We start from the raw sequence: 17,914 nt of genomic DNA, 5'->3' as shown, positions 1-17,914 counted from the left end.
TTGACCACGTGGCATATGAACGCGTACGCGTTGCGCGTCGGCCGTTTTCTGGCTTTCCTTAGCATGTTTCGCTCGGCGGCCCCGGCCGTGGCAGGCGAGAACGGTAGGCCTGCCCAAGTCGTACACCACCCGTCGCGGGCGACTGGGCTCGCTGCATACCCGTTCCGACTAAATATGTACACGGTACCACCGGTGCAGGATATTACTGTCGAGGAATTTGAGCAGTGGGCGTTGGATCGGCTGCACGTCTTAGCTGAAATTGAAAATGCGTCGGCGCGCAACCAAGCATGGCCTGAGACCAAAGCCCTTATTGAGAAGCGCATGGGCGAATATATGCCTCTGCGCTCGAATGCCGTGGCGCAGTCCGGCACGACAACGACGTCCTCCGCCAAGTCCAAGGAACTGCTGGCCGAGCGCCACAAAGACCACGTCTCCCACTTCGTCCTACGCCTTGCGTTTTCACGCACGGAGGAACTGCGCAGACGATTTCTTTACGCGGAAACGACATTGTTCCGATGGAAGCTCGAGACAGAGCACATCGCTGAACGCGAGGCGTTTCTGCGTTCGCAAGACTTTGTGTGGCGCATGGTATCGCCCGACGAGCAGCGTCGCTTCCGCGAGCAACTGCTGGCCGTACACCCGCGCCTGGCCTCGTCGTTCGACGCAGAGTCGTTCGTCCAGGTGCCATGGCACCGCGTACCTGATCTTGTCGAAAAGCGCCGCGTGTTTGTCCACAAAGGCACCGCATGGATCCCCACCAAGGAGCAGTCAAGTCTGGTGCTGGCCGAGTTCCAGAGCCATCTGCAGTCGCAGCTGGAGCTGACAGCGCGTGCGCTCCCACGCCTCGATGAAGACGATCGCCTGATGCCTGTGCTCGAGCATCTGACGATGGGCACGATCCTCGGTGCATCGACGGAATACGCGACAAGTGCGCTGCTGAGCTCCGACGGCGAAACTTTGGCGCTTACCGCGAATATGATCGAACCCCTCGTGCAGCAGCATGCGCCGCTGTGCATGCGCCACTTGCAAGCGACGCTGTCCAAGACGCATCACTTGCGCCACTATGCACGACTGCAGTACAATCTGTACCTCAAGGAGCTGGGCCTGCCTGTCGAAGAAGCCCTGCTATTTTGGCGCCGCTCATTCAGTACGATGAGCGACGACAAGTTTGCGAAGGAGCACCGCTACAATATCCGGCACGGCTACGGTCTGGAGGGCCGTCGCCTCAGCTACCCGGCCAAGAGCTGTGCGCGTATCATAACTCAGGACCAGCCCGGCGGCCAGGACACGCATGGCTGCCCCTTTCGCCACTTTTCTGCGGCGAACCTCTCTGCTGCGCTGGCAGCACACTATCATCTCTCGCCGCAGGAACAAAACGACATTGTCGCGGCAGCTCAGGCCGGGCATTATCAGGTCGCATGCACTCGTGTCTTTGAGCTCACACACCGGGCGCAGGGCGTCCGGGCGGGCGATGGCCTCGGCCAAGGCGAGAATGTATCGCATCCGAATCGATACACCGAGGCGAGCTGGCGCCTCGCGCAGTCGTCGACAGCGGGTGATATGTAGTATACGAATGTACAAACTAGGTACCTGATGGCTTTTTCCGCAGCAGGAAGCGGATGAACCGCTCACCATATTCGACGGGTGGCACGGGGCTGATGGCGTGGCGGTCGTGCCACAGGGCCTTCCATATATGCTCGGAGCGCTTGCGTGCATCGAAGCGCGTAAACAAATCAATGATGCCAAAATAGTACACGAGACCCAGGGGCTGGTCATGCTCGTCTGTCGCACGGAATCCGCCCTCATCCTGATAGAAAAGGGAGCGCTGCTGCTCGGCACGTTTGCCTTGCATATCCTGCAGTGATGTCTGGTGCGGATGGTTGCGTGAGAACTGCAGCTGCGTGGACGAAGCGTCCGCTTCTTTGTCGTCCACAGGTGACACGAGGATCGACGGGCGGCGGAGCATCGGCGCGGACTTGTTGATAGGTGACGTGGATGGGCCGTAACTGAGGTCGTGCAAGCCAATCAGCAGGGAGTAGTCCATGAGCTGAAGGCGCTGCAGCAGACTGACATCGGCACGCAACTGCCGCTCAAATTGCGCGCGCTTTTGAGGGCCTAGCTCCACGTACCGATCACGCTGCAGCCAATTCATGTCCTTGAGCACGGCAGATGGCTTGGCGGACAGTTGCTCACGAGACACGGTCGAGCCTTTGAGGTCGTAGACTTCGTGCACGTCGCGATGAGAGGGGAATAGGTTGTTCATAATCACGAAATGGATCTTTCTCCTGCCAGGCAACTTGACTCTATGCAGCCCGTAAAACTGGCTCAGTAGTGTATGTGGATTCCCACGTACATGCTCGTAGTATGCGGGCAGGAACCGCATAAACAGCCTGTGCTCTTCTGACCGAATCGTCTTGATAATAAAGCGGTAGTCATGAGAAAAGTAGAAAAAGGACCCACTCTTACCGGGCGATCCGAGCTCTGTCAGAATGTACTTCGCCGCGAGCGAGAGCAGGTAATCGCCCGCATCGAGTCCAAAGTGCCGTCGAAGCTCACAAAACACACCGGGTGCATAATCCTTGAATTTGAAGTCGTAATTCGACGAGGGCCGGAGCTCGTTGCCGATGATGTCAAAGGTGAATTTGTACTTGGCCGTAAAGTCAGCGGGTGTGAGCTGCGTGCGCGGCCGCGACTCGTTCCGCGAGACGGCGATGCGGATGCCTGTGAGCATATGGTACATGAGCACATAGTTGACGTGATCTTCGCCAATCAGGTGGCCCTTGAGAGCCAGGGGCATCTTGGAGCGATGCTCCTTTACACGCCATGAGCGACGCAGAGCGTCTGCATTTTCGGCCATCTCCTCATCGAATGTGAGCTCGCTCGACGAGCCGCCTGTATCTCGTGGCGCGAGCAGCGGCGGCGCGGGTGCCTGGTGCGTCCGCCGCGGGCCCAGCATCCGCTGCACGTTGGCGAGGGGGGGTAACGGGGTATAGGGGTAGGACATCGGCGTACTTGTAGATCCTGCTGGACTCGGTGAGGACTGCGCTGAGCTCGACGCTAGGGTGGCCGAAGGCGGCACCGCGGTCGGTGGCGTCGGCGACGCAGCTGTGCGTGCATCATCCAGCGAGCGCATCCAGCGCAATCGACGACGGCGCGTAGGCGGTGGGGTTAGCATGACGGGCGCTGGCGCATTGTCGTCGTATTTGGGCGTGACGCGCGGCGACGCATACGGCATCGTGCGCGACAGAGTGACGTCATACGTTTCGCGTGTGTCACTATCACTCACGCGAATAACCTGCTCCTCAGCACCTAGTGCACTTCGCACGATACTCAGTGGGTCATTTGCATCTATGCTGCGTGCGTTGCCGGGCAGGCGGCCCGGCGCCTCGTGCGGAGGCGGCGTGGCCGACAGCATGTCGAAGGGAAACCGAGCTGGGCCTCGGCCGGACGCAAGGGGCGTGTGGCTGGCCGATGAGGCGGCCTCCACATAACGAGTGTGCCACCATGGACCACGAGGCGGGGCCGTCGAGGCAGCGCTCCGTCTTTTCGTGCTCGCCACGCGACTTTCATTTGCCTCAGTCGATCATTGAGGTGGAAGATGTCGCGGTGCCGCGCACACCGGAGTCGCGCATACCTATACCTGCAAAGCGGCATACCCCAGCGCGGTGCGTGCCGGCAGTGCTACGGGATAAGAACAAGATGCGCGTGGCTGAGCTCCTGCAAGAAGAACGGGCGCCCAGCTGTTTTGAAATTGCGTCTGAGGCGCGTCTGCAGCGACACTTGATGGGTCAGACGTCGCTACAGGACCATGTATCTCGCCGTGTGCGGCGATCACGCATCGCACAGGAGCGCGGCGTGCGCGTGACGAGCCTATTAGGCGTGTCCCACGACGAAGAGGAGGAAGAGGAGGAGGAGGAGGAGGAGGAAGAAGAAGAAGACAACATGTCGGATCTGGGTCCTATGGCCTTGCCACCTGCGGACGATGGCGTCATGTGTGAGGACGTGGACGTGCCTCTCGCTTGGGCCACGCCGCCTCTGCCACCGCATCCACCGACGGCCAGTCCCCGCACAGGCACAAAGCGCAAGTGGGACGATGATACATCCATGACACGCCGACGTCCAGCGCCTCTCCCACCTTGGGTAGCGAACGCATCCACGCACATCGCATCGCCACGTTGGCCGCTTTGGAGTGCCAGTGGCGGAGGAACTGTCTCGCCCTCCTCCTCACCGCTGGCTCACAGCGGCACTACGACACGTCGTGTGCCGACGCCAGTCTTATCTTCGAACGCGTATTGTCACGGACATGCGCGTGCCGCGACGCCACCGGCGATTGCGATCCCACGGCCCATGTCCCCGACCCTTTCCGCCTGGCAACCCCTCGCTCGATCACCAGGCACGGGCGGCTCGGGGCCGGGGTACGGCAGTGGCGCCATTGGTCTGCGACTTGGTTCGCGTGTCGCATGGGACACGGCGCACGTCAGCACGCATGCCGAAGGCCACGACATGGACGAAGGCGTCCGCATGATGGGCCTGTCCTAGGACCCACGATACCCTACTGCGAACGAATGCGATATCATCTCTACGAAACTATCCTCCTGCGACGGCTTTGCTCAATCTTGGCCTTCATGTGCTTGTCGCCCATACCCACCGTATTGTCAATGGCATTCTTGATCGTCTCCGCCAACGCGTCGAATCCCTTGGCAATCACACCCGGGTCCTCCAGCGGATTGTCCGTGTGCTTGTGCTCGTAACCATGAATAAACGGCTTTCCGCTCATGCGATCACGCATGAACAGCAGAACATTGGGCAGGTTGAGCAGCTCTGTGGACGCGTGGCCCATCACCAGGCCCGTAAACTCCTCAAACAGAATGTCGGCGCCGTGGTCGCCCCAGCGCTTAGCCGCATCGTGCGCCGAGCCGTACGGAATCACCTCGTCCAACTTGGCATGGAACATGTACACGGGTGCCTTGGGCGTCTCATCCGGGCGCACGCCCATGTTGAGCGTGCCCAGCACCTTCTTCATGATCGGCGATTGCAACAACTGAGCGCCATGCTTCATGAAACTGTCCGACAAGATATTCGTGAAGGGGTAGCGGAGCACAATACCCACCGTGCAGTGCTCCCTCACAAAGTCCAGAGCATGCTTTCCCTTGTGCGTGAGTTTGTCGTTGATCCAGTCAGCCACCGACTCGTACTCATCCACAATACCCGCCACGCCGCTCACAGCAAAGCCAGCAGGCGTGCCGCCGTTGAGGTGCTCCAGCGTACTTGTCAAGTTGGCAGGCGTGCCGCCAAACGTCCATCCAACCATGTTCAGGTTCGGCGCATAGCTCGGCTGCAAACTCGCAGCCCATCCAGTGGCAATGGAACCGCCCGAGTAACCATAACCAATAACCTTGGTGTCCTTGCTCAGGCACAGCTCCTTCAGGTTGAGGGTAGCGAGAATGCCGTCAATGGCCATATGACCCTCAAGACGGCCGGCGGCAAAGGCACGCTTGGGTCCCTGGTAGTCGGGCACCGTAAGAATGTATCCCTCATCCAGGATGGTTGAGAACAAGACTTGCTGATAGCTCAGCGCAGGGTCTGTAGCTAGCTTGGCGTTGCGTTGCAGCACATAAGATGGCGCACACCGGGCTCCGTTCGAGTCGACATAGACGTTCATGTTGACCAGCTTGTCCTTCTTGGCATTCTCCGGGACAATCACCGTAGTGACCGTTGTCGAAGGCTGGTCTTCTTCCGAGCGCGACGTGCGGTACAAAATTTCGTAGGCCTCCTTGTACTTCACCTTGGCGATCTGGAAAAAGGCAATGTCAACCTTCCTGCTCCGAAGAATCGTGCCATGCTCCTTCTCCTCCCAGCCACTGGGCGGATCATAAAACGGATCCTTGTCGGGAGTTTGCGGCTTGGAAGAGCGCTCCAACACTTCAGCCGAAGTGCAGGCCAGAAGAAAGAGACAAAGGAGAGTAAATTTCCAGAGAGGAGGGAACATGCAGAGGATGCATGGGCGCCCCCGCGTCTTTTATAGTCCCATGATTGCCCCTCTTTCGTCTCCATGGCTTGGCATGTGAAACAAGAACCACCGACTAATCATTTGCATGCTGCATAGAACCATCTGCGCCCGGTAGCTTGGGTCACACGACGCGCACAATGTCTCCTTGGCTGGATTTTCGCATGCCTGAGCGACGCATATGGGCCATGCAGACTCAAAAAGTGGGGTTGCGACACAATTCAAATGTGCTCGCACACGATTGGCTGCCGTCATTGTTGCGCGAAAATCAGTTCAGGTTGTTGTTATGCTTGGGATTGGCTCCTATGAAATCACATTTACTATTGGCCATAGAAGTGATCACTGCGAACTATGCATGTCGCATAGAATACCCAGCGCTTGCACATCGAGCTTTGACGCTGGCAATGGAAACTTGCTCGCGGTGGAAAATTCCGGCAGCCAAAGCCGCCTCTATGGGCGCCCCTTGGGCCCCCGGTCGAGGAGCAAATACTTCGCAAAAATGATCAGCACAACCGGCCCCGCTGCTCGCTACCACGGGAATACTGACAGAGCTGCGCACAAGGTCCACGAGCTGCACGTCAAAGCCCGCATGGCTCCCATCTCGATCAATGCTGTTCACGAGCAACTCGCCTGCTCCTAAGCGCTCGACACCACGTGCGAGCTGTACCACGTCCACATCACGCTCCTCACGACCACCCTTGACCGTACATTTGTACCACCAGGACACTGGCTGTCCACGCGTTTCGGGCCGCTCATCAGGACCAGATACGACGCTGGGCGCATGCACACCCGCTGCTTCAGCACTCTCAACGTAAACGCGCTTGGGATCCACACTCACTACCACGGCCTGTACACCGTATGCATGTGCAATCTGCTCGATACCAGTATCGCCACGCAGTGCTGCAGCAGGTGCTGCAACTGGATCGCCCGACGTATCACCCGCCTCATTCGCACGCGCAAGCAATTGCTCCACCGCATAGACCGCCTCGCTGCCGATACTTACCTTGTCGGCGCCAGCACGGAAGTACGCATGTGCGACCTTCAACGCGGGATGGAATGTGCCATCTGGATCGGTAAAGTCACGGATACCACCTCCTACGGTGAGTGGCACAAATATCGTGGCAGCCGCAACGTTTAACAAGGATAACATTGGCTGGTCATTCAGAGCCCAGTTCCGGAATGAAGTAATATTAAGAAAGGCGATTTCATCGGCACCTTCGTCGTAGTACCGCTGCGCGAGCTCTACAGGCTTGCCCATATTGCGCACGTGCGAGGCGCCAGCATCCTGCTCGCCACGCTCGCGTACGTCGTAGCTCTCACCCTTCGTTACCACCAAATCACCTGCGTCGTTGCTGCGCACGTCCAGACATGCCACGATACGCCGTGTCGGCATGTGCTCGGTGGATGTCACGGGACGTCCTACGCGAGTTGTAGGCTCAACATGTTCCAGCTGCAGCCATGCAGCCAGCAGGTCCAATCCCGCCTGACCGCTCTTTTCAGGATGAAACTGGGTGGCAAATACATTTGCATGCTGAATAGATGAAACAAATATCTCGTTGCCATACTGGGTCGTTGTCAGCGCCCATTCAGCGACATTCGCATCCCACGCGACGCGGTACGAGTGGACAAAGTAGTAGTGAGACGGATTTGCATCATGCATACCATAGCTCTTCGCAAGCTCATGGCGTTGATCAGCACAGCCGTCCCATTCGACAACATTGGCTAAGCTCCAGCCCATGTGCGGTACAGCCTTACGACCGAACGCATCTTGTGTGGCAAAGCGGCCGACGCGTGCAGGCACAATACCCAGACCCTGCACACCAGGCGATTCATCGGATCCCTCAAACAGGACCTGCATACCTACGCAGATGCCCATCAGGGGCTTGCCACTCTGGATATACGCACGCAGTGGCTCCACATAGCCCTTGGCATGCAGTGCGTCCATCGCGCTTGCAAACGATCCCACGCCAGGAAATAGAAGCTTATCAGCCTTGCTTATATCGGAAGGCTCACGAACCCATTCGTAGGTATAGCCCAGCTTGGTAAGCGAGTTGGCTAGACTCTGGATATTGCCAGCACCATAATCCAGCAAATATAGCATCGCAGTCAAACGAAGAGAATGACGTACCTTGCCATTCATCTCTCGTCCACGTGACGTGCACACAGACCAACACTTGCCCGGCGCCACTCCATCCATCGTGTATTTACTTATGTCGGACCATCCCCCGGCACAAGCTCGCGAGCCCGTACCTGATACATACTCCCCCGACGCGAAAAACGCCACAGGAATACGCGATGTGGCTGTGCGACGGTCGGATAAGCTGCTGGTTCTCCAGAGCATGTTTAGCCTCGTCTTCCGAACGATTGCCTACATATTCCTGCGTGTCATCCCAGGCTCCTTTGGATTCTATGCGATCCATTTCTATCTCGGGTACCTCGCTATCTGGGTACTATATGATGTACGAGTAGCCTCACAAAAAACTCGCAGGATGTCCTCCCTTTCCTCGCTCGTGTTTGGGCACTCAACTTCGAACCGTCCATGGAATATGGTGCAGCTCGTCGTGCATACCCTCGTGCTCTTGTTCGTGCTCGACCTTTACTACATGCCATATATGTTTCCATCTCATCGTGAAGCATCTCTCAAATTTGCTCGCGTCGGTGCTCTAAGCTCGTCGTCGGCCACGCTGCATGTTCGCTACCCCGAACCGCTCCCTCATGTCACGGGTCTGTGGGAAACAGGCATTCAAGATGCTCTCGTGGATGCATCCGACATCAATAAATCACCTTTACGCATCGTTTGGCGACGTGTACATGAGAGCGAAGTCAAAATTCGCGCTCCCAGTACCGTGCGCGATCCACGCCGATGGGAACGTGGACCAGTGCTACACTTGTCAAATGAATCAGACTGGACAGCTACGGCAACGCTGTCTGACTTGTGGCCTGCAACTAAATACGAATGGCGCCTCGCTTTTGTGCACAACAATACCTTCGCTCCGATGCCTGAACGCCCCATACCATTCGTTACATGGCCGGACCCACGTTTGTCAGCGTATGGGAAAAGCAAGTTTGTTCGGACGAACAAGACATCGAGCATTCCGCTCGACGATCCGAATCATTTTAGTTTCGCCACCCTCTCGTGTATCAAACCTGACTTTCCGTACCATCCCGCTCAGTTTTGGGGCTGGAACTGGCTCTTGCGTATGTTCGGTATCGGAACGCAGCCTGGCGGCATCACTTCACGGAATAGTATTCGTGGCTTTGACTTGATGGCGGATCACTATCTCCGCCGCTCGAAAATGCCTAGTCTTCGATTCCTACTCGAGCTCGGCGATCTCATCTATGCCGATGTACCGCGGTATGAAGGACCAGATATTGGCTCTTACCGTAAACTGTATCGCAACGTCTTCGCCTCCCACTCGTTCCGTCGCGTGTACCAATCCATTCCTGTCATGGGCATCTTTGACGATCATGAAATTATCAACAATTGGAGCGGCGCGGGGTACACCAATGCAACCGAAGATGAGGATAGACCTCAGGCACCAGCTGGCATCCACGCAGGATTACATGCATGGAGTGAATATATTGGTCGTGCGAATCCGTCACCTGCGGTCAAGAACCAGCACTACTACTCATTCCGATACGGCGATTCAGCCTTTTTCGTTCTCGATGTGCGTGGACACCGCACACATCCTCAATCTGCTGTCGACACGCCCACCATTCTTGGAGAAGAGCAGCGTGATGCTCTTTTTTCTTGGCTTGCACAGGTGAATCACACAGCTACATTCAAGTTTATTGCCTCGTCAGTCCCATTCACAAGTCTGTGGGGAGGTCCTCTAGATTTAGACGGACGTACTGACGGCTGGGCATTCTATCAAGAGGAGCGCAAGCAACTACTCGATATCCTTCAATATGTTCCCAATGTCATTCTCTTAAGTGGCGACCGCCATGAGTTTGCTTCAGTATCTTTCCGAGATGCTCTGCTTGAATTCAGCACCAGCCCACTATCTATGTTTTATATTCCTATACGCACACTTGCGCAAGAGCACTCGATCGACCCGCCTGGCGAAGAAACCCTGCTCAAATACATCCCCGATGGGAATCACAAGTGGACCGAGTTTGAAGTGGATACACGCGATCCAGAACAGCCGCTAGTCGTGGTACGTGTATATGTCGATGGGAAAGAGGCTTGGAATCTTCGCGTACTTGGGAAGCCTGTCAACAAAACCCAAAGTGCTTTGGGAAAACTCGCACAAAGTCTTCTTGAGCTGTTCGGTTTCCGTCAGCGCGATTGGTTCTAGCTCTTGCTGATATCGTATCTTTCAAAGCTGGAAAATAACACAATTGTGCCAGCAACATCCCGGCTAGCTCAGTCGGTAGAGCGTCAGACTCTTAATAGAGTCTCTTCGAATACGAAGAGTTATCTGAATGTCGTGGGTTCGATCCCCACGTTGGGAGTTCTTTTTCTCCCGTAAAACCTCATGACCCGCGAAACAAATAGTTTACTGGCAGTTGTTCCAGTGTGTCCCGGCTAGCTCAGTCGGTAGAGCGTCAGACTCTTAGTAGAGTCTCTTCGAATACGAAGAGTTATCTGAATGTCGTGGGTTCGAGCCCCACGTTGGGAGCACTTTTTTGCCAGCCGATCTTCAACGATTGCGGCTCTGTGCATATGACTATCCTTAATGATGCCTGGCTTAATTTTTTTCTGGGATGGACGTTGATCTACACTAGATACGAACACTGGCGTTGGCACGGTTGATGGTGCCAACCTTGTGCTGCTCATCTCTGCGTGAGAGCACAGAACTGTTTCCTTCCAAAATGGCAAGCATCTCAACGGCCAGACGTCGACTGATTGCACGGTCAGCGCGACGATCACTCGCTTGAATAATCCATTTAAGAGCACGGCGTGTGCTTTGCCGCTCATTCAGTGGCATTGGCACCTGGAGAGATTTGCCTCCCTGTTTGCGTGTCTGCATGCGGAGCAGTGGCTTGGCAAGCTCTACTGCCTCATATACAAGTGGAAGTGGATCTTTATTCGTGAGCCTGGCCATTTCAGAGAGCATGTCTGCAACGTATCGCTCAGCTGATGCCTTCTTACCATCGCGCATCAGGAGATTAACAAGGAAATGAAGAAGCGGGTCTTGACGAGGGGGGAGTGCGGCGGGAGAGTACATAAAGGATGAACTTTTACCAGAAATTGAGTCGACATTCAGAGATGACTGTCCAGGCAACATGACCTTCAAGCCACTGGCGACAGATTCTTGTGCATCTGCTGAGGTATATGAATCAGGCTGTGTTTTTGCCTCTTGCGATGTAACTGACAAAAAGCGCACAGCTTGTCTTCTAATTGTGCGACTGGATACCAGTGCAGCTGTGTTTGTGCTCAGCAAACGCCAAGCGGGTGTAAATGCGCGAAACATGATTCTCACACCGTCGAGGAAGCCTTGCTGCTTTTCAAGCGACGCTCATATCCAAGAAGGAGAGATCACGTGACAGCAATGGGGGTCAGTGGCATTCTGTGTTACGCTGCTGCAGAGATCGACCCATGTCGCCTCATTCAGAGAACCCGACACCGCGACCGCCAAGTCGCTGGGGCGTCCCGCCACCAGGCCTACATGCGCGACCAATTCAAACGTCTCTGACTCATAAGCCACGTGATACAGAGCCATCAGCGCGTTCAAGCACTTTTTTACCTGATATGGACGAGGTGTGTATGCATACGGCTGACTCGAGATCCAAAAGTTGCATGCACAACGTATGGAGCATGTGCGTTCTTATTACCTGGCATCGAATAAAGGTTCTAAGGAGAGAGGTGGTGCATCTATTTCGCCTCATTTTGCCCTCCAAAGTGCCTTTATGGAATTGAGTGATGCGAATGTTGAGATGGAAGCTATGCGCCTACGTACCACATATATTGATGATATCCTGGCACGTACGCAGGAAGACGCTTTTGCCTATACCAGTGTTGCGGCTGCTGCGCCTACATTGTCGTCATCGTAGCTTCGATTTAGTAAAATGTACAATAACCCCGTTGGCCGAAAAAGGACTCACCTAATGCGTGACGGGTCGAATTTGTTTTCGTTGGGCAAGGGACGTGCGACTTGGTTTTCGACCTGCATCAAAGCACAGACTTTGTGCATCGATGCATGCCGTGTGACCGAGCAACTGTGACTGCAGACGCTAACACATCGCAAAGTATGTGTAATGGACCTGTAGATGACTGGGCCTCTTTTGCTGCTCGTTATGTGACTGGATCTCAGGACACTGCATGCCATCAAATGAAGCCCGGCTCATGCGCGTCACCGGCAGATATCCCGCAAGACCCATATACCCTCGCATTAGGTAAAAAGATGCAGCATGTATACGAAACGGAAGGTTACTTGCCGACCTATACACATGCTAAACATATCAACCATTTACGAGCTGTGTGGTACAGTCGCCAGATCAAAAAGCATGACACCGGCACACTCTCCCGCATTTGCCGACTCATTTCCCAACTTCTCCAGCTACCGTATGTTTCTGTCAAAATTATGGCGCCTCAATCTAAAAGTCTTGATGAGGATCTATCTCCTTACCAAGTCATGTCTGAATGGACGCATGCATCAGAGGATGGAATCCAGCCAGATGAAACAGGTTTGTGCCAGAGTATTTGGTCGCACGCATTGTACCTACCCTTGAATCAAGTCCTTGCTGTACCGGATGCGCAGGAAGACTGGCGCTTCTCGCATCATACAAGTCGGCACAAATTGCGCTTTTTTGCATGCACGCCTATTTTTGATACCCATAATGAGGCATTAGGCGTATGCTGCATGGGTGATATCAAGCCTAGGCATGGCTCAGATTTGGAAGATGCTGCTTATTCTATACTTGACATGAAGCAAATGATTATCAACGACATTGACCTGGCCGTCAACCGAGCCCAGGTCCTTCGCCGTGATGAGCTCAAAGGATGCACAGAATCGCTGTTACGTACGTTTAGCATGGAGACAGTGGCCGATCCCCATGTCAACATGGAGCTAGAAGGCTGTGACCAGATATATCATCTCGCCGCCAACGCTCTCCAATCGTCGATGCATGTTTCCGACGTGATCATTCTTGACTTGTCTAATTTCATCATGATTCAAAAACCCTTTGAAAAAGACGGGAACAGCAATCAGCAGGTGGTCCATTCGCACACAATGGATCCCAATATGAGTCAAACACACATTGCACCCCTTTCGATCCTAGGGTCGAGCGAACGCCAAGTGCATGTCCCCGAGCGTGAAGCTGCCCTTGATATGAGCGACGTGCGCGCCATTCAAGACTTTCTCATGTTCACCGAGTCAGACGATGAAAATCGCTTTCGTCTTCATGTGCCACCTGTGATACGCCGACTCTTGCCTCGTCAGGCAGAGGATGTGTTTGCCGTGCCAGTGTGGGGTGCCAAGCACCAGCCATCACTACTGGTGTGTGCTTACTGCCTTCCCAACTGCTACTCTCTCATGATTGATCAAATGCAGCATACGGCGCACCAACATATTCAGGCCATTGGGCTAATGATGCTCGACGTGGTAGACAAGGAGACAGTCCTTATTGCTGACCGAGCCAAGTCGACGTTTATTTCCAACATGTCGCATGAGCTCCGCACGCCGCTGCACGGCATTCTTGCATCGACAGATATACTCAGTGAGTCAGGCCTAAATGAGCTTCAAGGATTTTATTTGGAGACGATCAAGTCGTGTGGGCACGGTCTGTTGGAGCTCGTAAATCATGTGCTAGACTATACCAAGCTGTCTGGCGGCGCCTCCGGATCTCAGCGACGTCCACGGAACATCAGCATGAGCGACTTTGATCTATCTCGTCTCGTACAAGAAGTATGTGACAGCCATGCACTTGGCCACCAAGTGACACCTCTGCACGATAACCAAATCGGTTCCATTTACGATCCGAAGGGGGCAGCTGAGGAGCGTGCGCAGCGATGGTCTGACGTGGAGTTTGTGGTCAACATCGAAAAGCGTCTGCATGGCTGGTACGTCCATTCAGATTGTGGTGGGCTTCGTCGTGTCCTTATGAATCTCGTGGGAAATGCTCTCAAATTTACCACGAAAGGATTCGTGGAAGTGTCTCTAAGTGGCGCTGATATCGACCAAGATACGCTGCAGATCTTTTTGCGCGTGCGCGATTCTGGCTGTGGTATCTCGCGCCAGTTTCTTGATCAGCAGCTTTTCCACCCATTTTCTCAGGAAAATCCGTTGGGAAGTGGCACAGGCCTAGGCTTGTCTATCGTACACGACATCATGCACTCGATGGACGCTGGCACAGTTGATGTGCGCAGCACACAAGGTATTGGTACTGAGATTATCGCATCGTGCCATGTGCGCAAAGCACCTGCTTCTTCCGATGTCGCATACATTCCCCAGCTTGATGTGCATCAGAGTTGCACAGCTCACTTGTTCGGCTTTCCTACTGACACGGATGGTGGACGTATTCTCCAGGAGACAATCGTGCACTACCTTTCGACATGGTGGGGATTCTTGGTCCGTGTGCACCATGAAGATGAGGATGCCTCATCGTTGGTCGCTAGTATGACTCAACGAAATGTGGTGCTACTGAACAGTCGTTCCGCTCTCGTGCACCGACTCTTGTCGCAAGACAGGCTTCCTCCGCTTATCTCGCTCACAGACTTGTACAGCAAGCAGCTTTTCAAAGATACTCTTGAGGCATACCGTAAGGCTGGCGGCGCTACCTATTTCCTCCAGAAACCGACGGGACCTGCGCGCATGGAGGATGTACTCCGTGCATGCCTAGAGCAAGTCCCTGAACAACCATCTGGATCTATCTCGCTTGCCCGCCTCAAGGTGAGTGATCTTCCCGAAGAGTCATCCGCGATTCCTGCGATCAACACGAGCCGTAGCAACGTCCTGGCTTCCCCTGATCGCAACGAGTTGGAACGCTCCCTGAACGAAGTCGCCGCCTACGCGTCCCCCTCATCGCCTACGGTAAAAGTGGCACCTGACGCCGCCTTCACCTTCCGCGTTCTTTTTGCGGATGACAATCCCATCAACTGCCAAATGCTCGCTGCCTATCTTCGAAAACTTCATGTACCATACGTGGAAGCCCATGGTGGCTGTGAGGCCGTTACCGCCTTCGCAACCAAACCACATGGGTACTTCCATCTCGTGCTAATGGACTTCTCGATGCCGAATATCGACGGTCTACAAGCCTGTATGATGATCCGGCACATTGAGAAGCAGCGCAACATGGAAATGGAAACGCAACATCGCTGTCACACATACATGCTGTCGGGTGCCTCCATGGAGGAAATTCTGCGTCAAGGCACCAATGCGGGAGCCGATGGCTACCTCGTCAAGCCACTCAGTTTCAAGGCTTTTGTAGCCCTCATCCAGAAGCTAGATGAATAGACGCATTCTACGGCCATATCGCCTTGGGCGCTGCTTGGGCTGCAGATGGGCGTACACGACAGCAACGCCGACGCCGGTGATTAGTCAACTCTGTCCGCATGGCTAGGGCGAGAGTGTGGGCGCCCGTGCCAATCAATCGCCCCAACGCACACCGCTCTGCTAGCACTTATCAAATCGCTTGGCGCATTCTTTCGATTGCTAGCTGAAGGCTAGCATGAACCATGTCGTTCGTGTTCCCCGAGCTGCCTTCGTGGCTCCTTCATGATACGTCTCCTCCCATCGAATACGTACGTCGCTTGTGCTGTGACCTGACATGACTCCAGTCGACACATACTAGATCGTCTGTACCTGCTGCGCCCACCGACACAAGCTCTTTGTTTCTGAATGACGGCTCCACGCATATGGCACCGGAGACGCATTTTGAAAAAAGGTGGACGCAAGGCGCCTCTGGTATATCACCGTGGTCATCGTTGCACTCACCATATCCGTCTACGTTGACCTCTTTTCCCACTGCGTCTCATCTGCCTGGATACGAGCTTGCAGCAGTCCCGTCCATGCCATTGGTGCCGCATGAGCGAAACTCATACTCGAACATGCCATCCATGGATCTTGCATATTCCCGGCCCTCAAATCTGTACAATGAAAGTAGTCGTGTGGGTCGTGCCTCTCTGCTACAACCTCATCTTTCCGGTGCCTTTGCACCTCTCTCCATGCCAGGTCATGCACGGCATCCACTTACGACTCAGCCAGTCATGTTTGACTCCCACCATCCTCCTTCAACAGCTCAAGTACCTCAACACCTACCCAGCACATCCATCTCTTCTGTAGGGTTGCGAAACAATGCACTTTATGCTGATGGGTACTACCGTACGTTGTCGGAAACACCGCCACCAGTACCCAATACGGAAGACTCTCAATCGTCGGACATGTCTATCTCTTGGCTGTCCCCATCACACGGCCCTGCCCGACATGCCAAACTAGAGCAGGGGCAGGTCAAGCCACCGAAAAGCCGCCCATTTGTTTGCTCGCGATGCTCGCGCGCATTCTCTCGGAAACATGATCTCGAACGACACGCGCGTGTACATTCTGGTGATCGACCCTACGTATGTCGAGTGTGTAAGAAGGGCTTTCCCCGAAGCGATGCGCTGCGGAGACATATCCGTGTTGAGCGTGACACGCACGAATCTTATTTTGCTTCCAAGACATCTGATGTGCTGGTCATGTCGGAACGAGACTCCGCTTCTATGAACGGATAGGATATAAACATGGGCGGCAGCCTCAAAAAAGGTCTGCGAGTGTTATGCGTGCTTATTTCGCCTCAATGCGGCTCAAGTCGATGCGACGATCCTTGGCTAGGATATCCGGCGTAAGGACCTGATCTAGTACCTTGAGCAACTCCTTGTAAGAGTGTTTGATAGTCACGTCCGATACACCAGCCGCGACTGAGATGCGACGCGCCGTCCTTTGTTCATTTACAAGTAGTGTGACGAGATAAATAGTGGCTGCGGCAATCGTAATAGGCGACCGTCCAGCCAGACAGCCATGCTCCTGAATTTTCATAGTGATCGCCTCTGTCACGCGGACAATCGACATGTCCAGACCAAGGTGGTTGCAGTATCGTGCGACAAGATCGGTCGCACCCACAGCAAGACCTAGCGGAGCCGCACCGCCAGTGCCAGCACTAGCGACGGCCACGTCGGCCGACGTGTCGGCACCATCAATAGATCCTGTGCCTGTGGCGTTCAGGCCAAATGCCTCCTTCATCTCGCGAAAACAGCGTGCGACCTGCTGCTTGCGTGCCGAAGTAAGTGCACAGACCTCGGGGAAGGTGCGCGGTACACGATTCACACGGCAAGCAACATAGATGGCAGCCGCAATAATGGCATCGGTTTGTTTGCCACGCAGCAACTTCTCCTGTTCTACACGGCGGTAGGCCTGCTTAGCCGTGTCACAAACCGTGCGCGGCAAGTGAATACTGTCACACTTGTTTTGGATCGAATCAAACGCGTCCAGCAAGGAGCGATCTCTAGGTGCAGAGGCTCTAGACATAGTCTTGAGCAGTTCGCGCGACGCACCCGTTCCACCATCGCGTGCGGCTATGCGACTCTCAAGCTGCTCTGTAATACCGTCCAGAATGGGGTTCGATACACTACCCACACGCGACGGATCGTCACCATCTTCATTGGCAAATGTACGCCATTCGCTGCGTGTGTCGACGATGCGATCACCTAACACAAGACCACAGTCTGCGCATACCAAATCACCATTGGTAAACTCCTCTGCGATGTTGGGTGGTACCGTCTTGCAATCCTTGCATATGAGGTGCACGTTCAAGTCAGGTAGGAACGTCTCTTTTTTCGCAGGCGCCGTGGGCGCCTGACCCGTCGCGTTCTGAACTGCAGCTGCACGCTCAGCAGCAAATCTCGGTGTAATAGCAAATGCATCCGACAGGGATGGCGGTGCTGCATGCGACCGCTCTGCCTCCATCGACATGCTGTCGGCAAGATGC

General features: G+C 54.8%; 11 protein-coding genes and 2 non-coding genes across 13 annotated transcripts; 8 read left to right on the top strand and 5 right to left on the bottom strand.

Moving 5' to 3' along the window:
• Positions 1 to 15: 15 nt before the first annotated feature.
• Positions 16 to 1,566, top strand: MRET_1182 (DNA primase large subunit; the record flags this gene model as incomplete). The annotated part of the gene is made up of 1 exon (XM_027627809.1): positions 16 to 1,566. One exon carries the CDS (start codon positions 16 to 18, stop codon positions 1,564 to 1,566), a length of 1,551 nt encoding a protein of 516 aa, XP_027483586.1.
• A 16-nt stretch (positions 1,567 to 1,582) lies between these two features.
• Positions 1,583 to 3,415, bottom strand: MRET_1181 (1-phosphatidylinositol-4-phosphate 5-kinase; the record flags this gene model as incomplete). Its single annotated transcript, XM_027627808.1, has 1 exon — positions 1,583 to 3,415. One exon carries the CDS (start codon positions 3,413 to 3,415, stop codon positions 1,583 to 1,585), a length of 1,833 nt encoding a protein of 610 aa, XP_027483587.1.
• Positions 3,416 to 3,504: 89 nt separating this feature from the next.
• On the top strand, positions 3,505 to 4,539 carry MRET_1180 (uncharacterized protein; the record flags this gene model as incomplete). Its single annotated transcript, XM_027627807.1, has 1 exon — positions 3,505 to 4,539. The coding sequence occupies one exon, from the start codon at positions 3,505 to 3,507 to the stop codon at positions 4,537 to 4,539; it is 1,035 nt and encodes a 344-aa protein (XP_027483588.1).
• Positions 4,540 to 4,579: 40 nt separating this feature from the next.
• MRET_1179 (secretory lipase) lies at positions 4,580 to 5,989 on the bottom strand (the record flags this gene model as incomplete). Its single annotated transcript, XM_027627806.1, has 1 exon — positions 4,580 to 5,989. One exon carries the CDS (start codon positions 5,987 to 5,989, stop codon positions 4,580 to 4,582), a length of 1,410 nt encoding a protein of 469 aa, XP_027483771.1.
• A 367-nt stretch (positions 5,990 to 6,356) lies between these two features.
• Positions 6,357 to 8,108, bottom strand: MRET_1178 (glutamine amidotransferase/cyclase; the record flags this gene model as incomplete). Its single annotated transcript, XM_027627805.1, has 1 exon — positions 6,357 to 8,108. The coding sequence occupies one exon, from the start codon at positions 8,106 to 8,108 to the stop codon at positions 6,357 to 6,359; it is 1,752 nt and encodes a 583-aa protein (XP_027483770.1).
• A 109-nt stretch (positions 8,109 to 8,217) lies between these two features.
• On the top strand, positions 8,218 to 10,305 carry MRET_1177 (alkaline phosphatase D; the record flags this gene model as incomplete). Its single annotated transcript, XM_027627804.1, has 1 exon — positions 8,218 to 10,305. The coding sequence occupies one exon, from the start codon at positions 8,218 to 8,220 to the stop codon at positions 10,303 to 10,305; it is 2,088 nt and encodes a 695-aa protein (XP_027483767.1).
• A 57-nt stretch (positions 10,306 to 10,362) lies between these two features.
• Positions 10,363 to 10,463, top strand: MRET_t0018. The gene has a single exon. It is a non-coding gene; the product is annotated as a tRNA-Lys (tRNA).
• A 66-nt stretch (positions 10,464 to 10,529) lies between these two features.
• On the top strand, positions 10,530 to 10,630 carry MRET_t0017. Its single transcript has one exon. It is a non-coding gene; the product is annotated as a tRNA-Lys (tRNA).
• A 101-nt stretch (positions 10,631 to 10,731) lies between these two features.
• MRET_1176 (small subunit ribosomal protein S7) lies at positions 10,732 to 11,424 on the bottom strand (the record flags this gene model as incomplete). Its single annotated transcript, XM_027627803.1, has 1 exon — positions 10,732 to 11,424. The coding sequence occupies one exon, from the start codon at positions 11,422 to 11,424 to the stop codon at positions 10,732 to 10,734; it is 693 nt and encodes a 230-aa protein (XP_027483766.1).
• Positions 11,425 to 11,549: 125 nt separating this feature from the next.
• MRET_1175 (uncharacterized protein) lies at positions 11,550 to 12,004 on the top strand (the record flags this gene model as incomplete). The annotated part of the gene is made up of 2 exons (XM_027627802.1): positions 11,550 to 11,711; positions 11,738 to 12,004. 2 exons carry the CDS (start codon positions 11,550 to 11,552, stop codon positions 12,002 to 12,004), a joined length of 429 nt encoding a protein of 142 aa, XP_027483769.1.
• Positions 12,005 to 12,150: 146 nt separating this feature from the next.
• On the top strand, positions 12,151 to 15,405 carry MRET_1174 (histidine kinase; the record flags this gene model as incomplete). Its single annotated transcript, XM_027627801.1, has 1 exon — positions 12,151 to 15,405. One exon carries the CDS (start codon positions 12,151 to 12,153, stop codon positions 15,403 to 15,405), a length of 3,255 nt encoding a protein of 1,084 aa, XP_027483768.1.
• A 221-nt stretch (positions 15,406 to 15,626) lies between these two features.
• Positions 15,627 to 16,661, top strand: MRET_1173 (zinc finger protein; the record flags this gene model as incomplete). Its single annotated transcript, XM_027627800.1, has 2 exons — positions 15,627 to 15,692; positions 15,729 to 16,661. 2 exons carry the CDS (start codon positions 15,627 to 15,629, stop codon positions 16,659 to 16,661), a joined length of 999 nt encoding a protein of 332 aa, XP_027483763.1.
• A 52-nt stretch (positions 16,662 to 16,713) lies between these two features.
• Positions 16,714 to 17,898, bottom strand: MRET_1172 (transcription initiation factor TFIIB; the record flags this gene model as incomplete). Its single annotated transcript, XM_027627799.1, has 1 exon — positions 16,714 to 17,898. One exon carries the CDS (start codon positions 17,896 to 17,898, stop codon positions 16,714 to 16,716), a length of 1,185 nt encoding a protein of 394 aa, XP_027483762.1.
• Positions 17,899 to 17,914: the final 16 nt, after the last annotated feature.

The sequence above is a fragment of the Malassezia restricta genome, chromosome II (assembly GCF_003290485.1).
Source record: "Malassezia restricta chromosome II, complete sequence".
Taxonomy (NCBI): domain Eukaryota; kingdom Fungi; phylum Basidiomycota; class Malasseziomycetes; order Malasseziales; family Malasseziaceae; genus Malassezia; species Malassezia restricta.
This window is presented reverse-complemented; position numbering and strand designations above follow the sequence as displayed.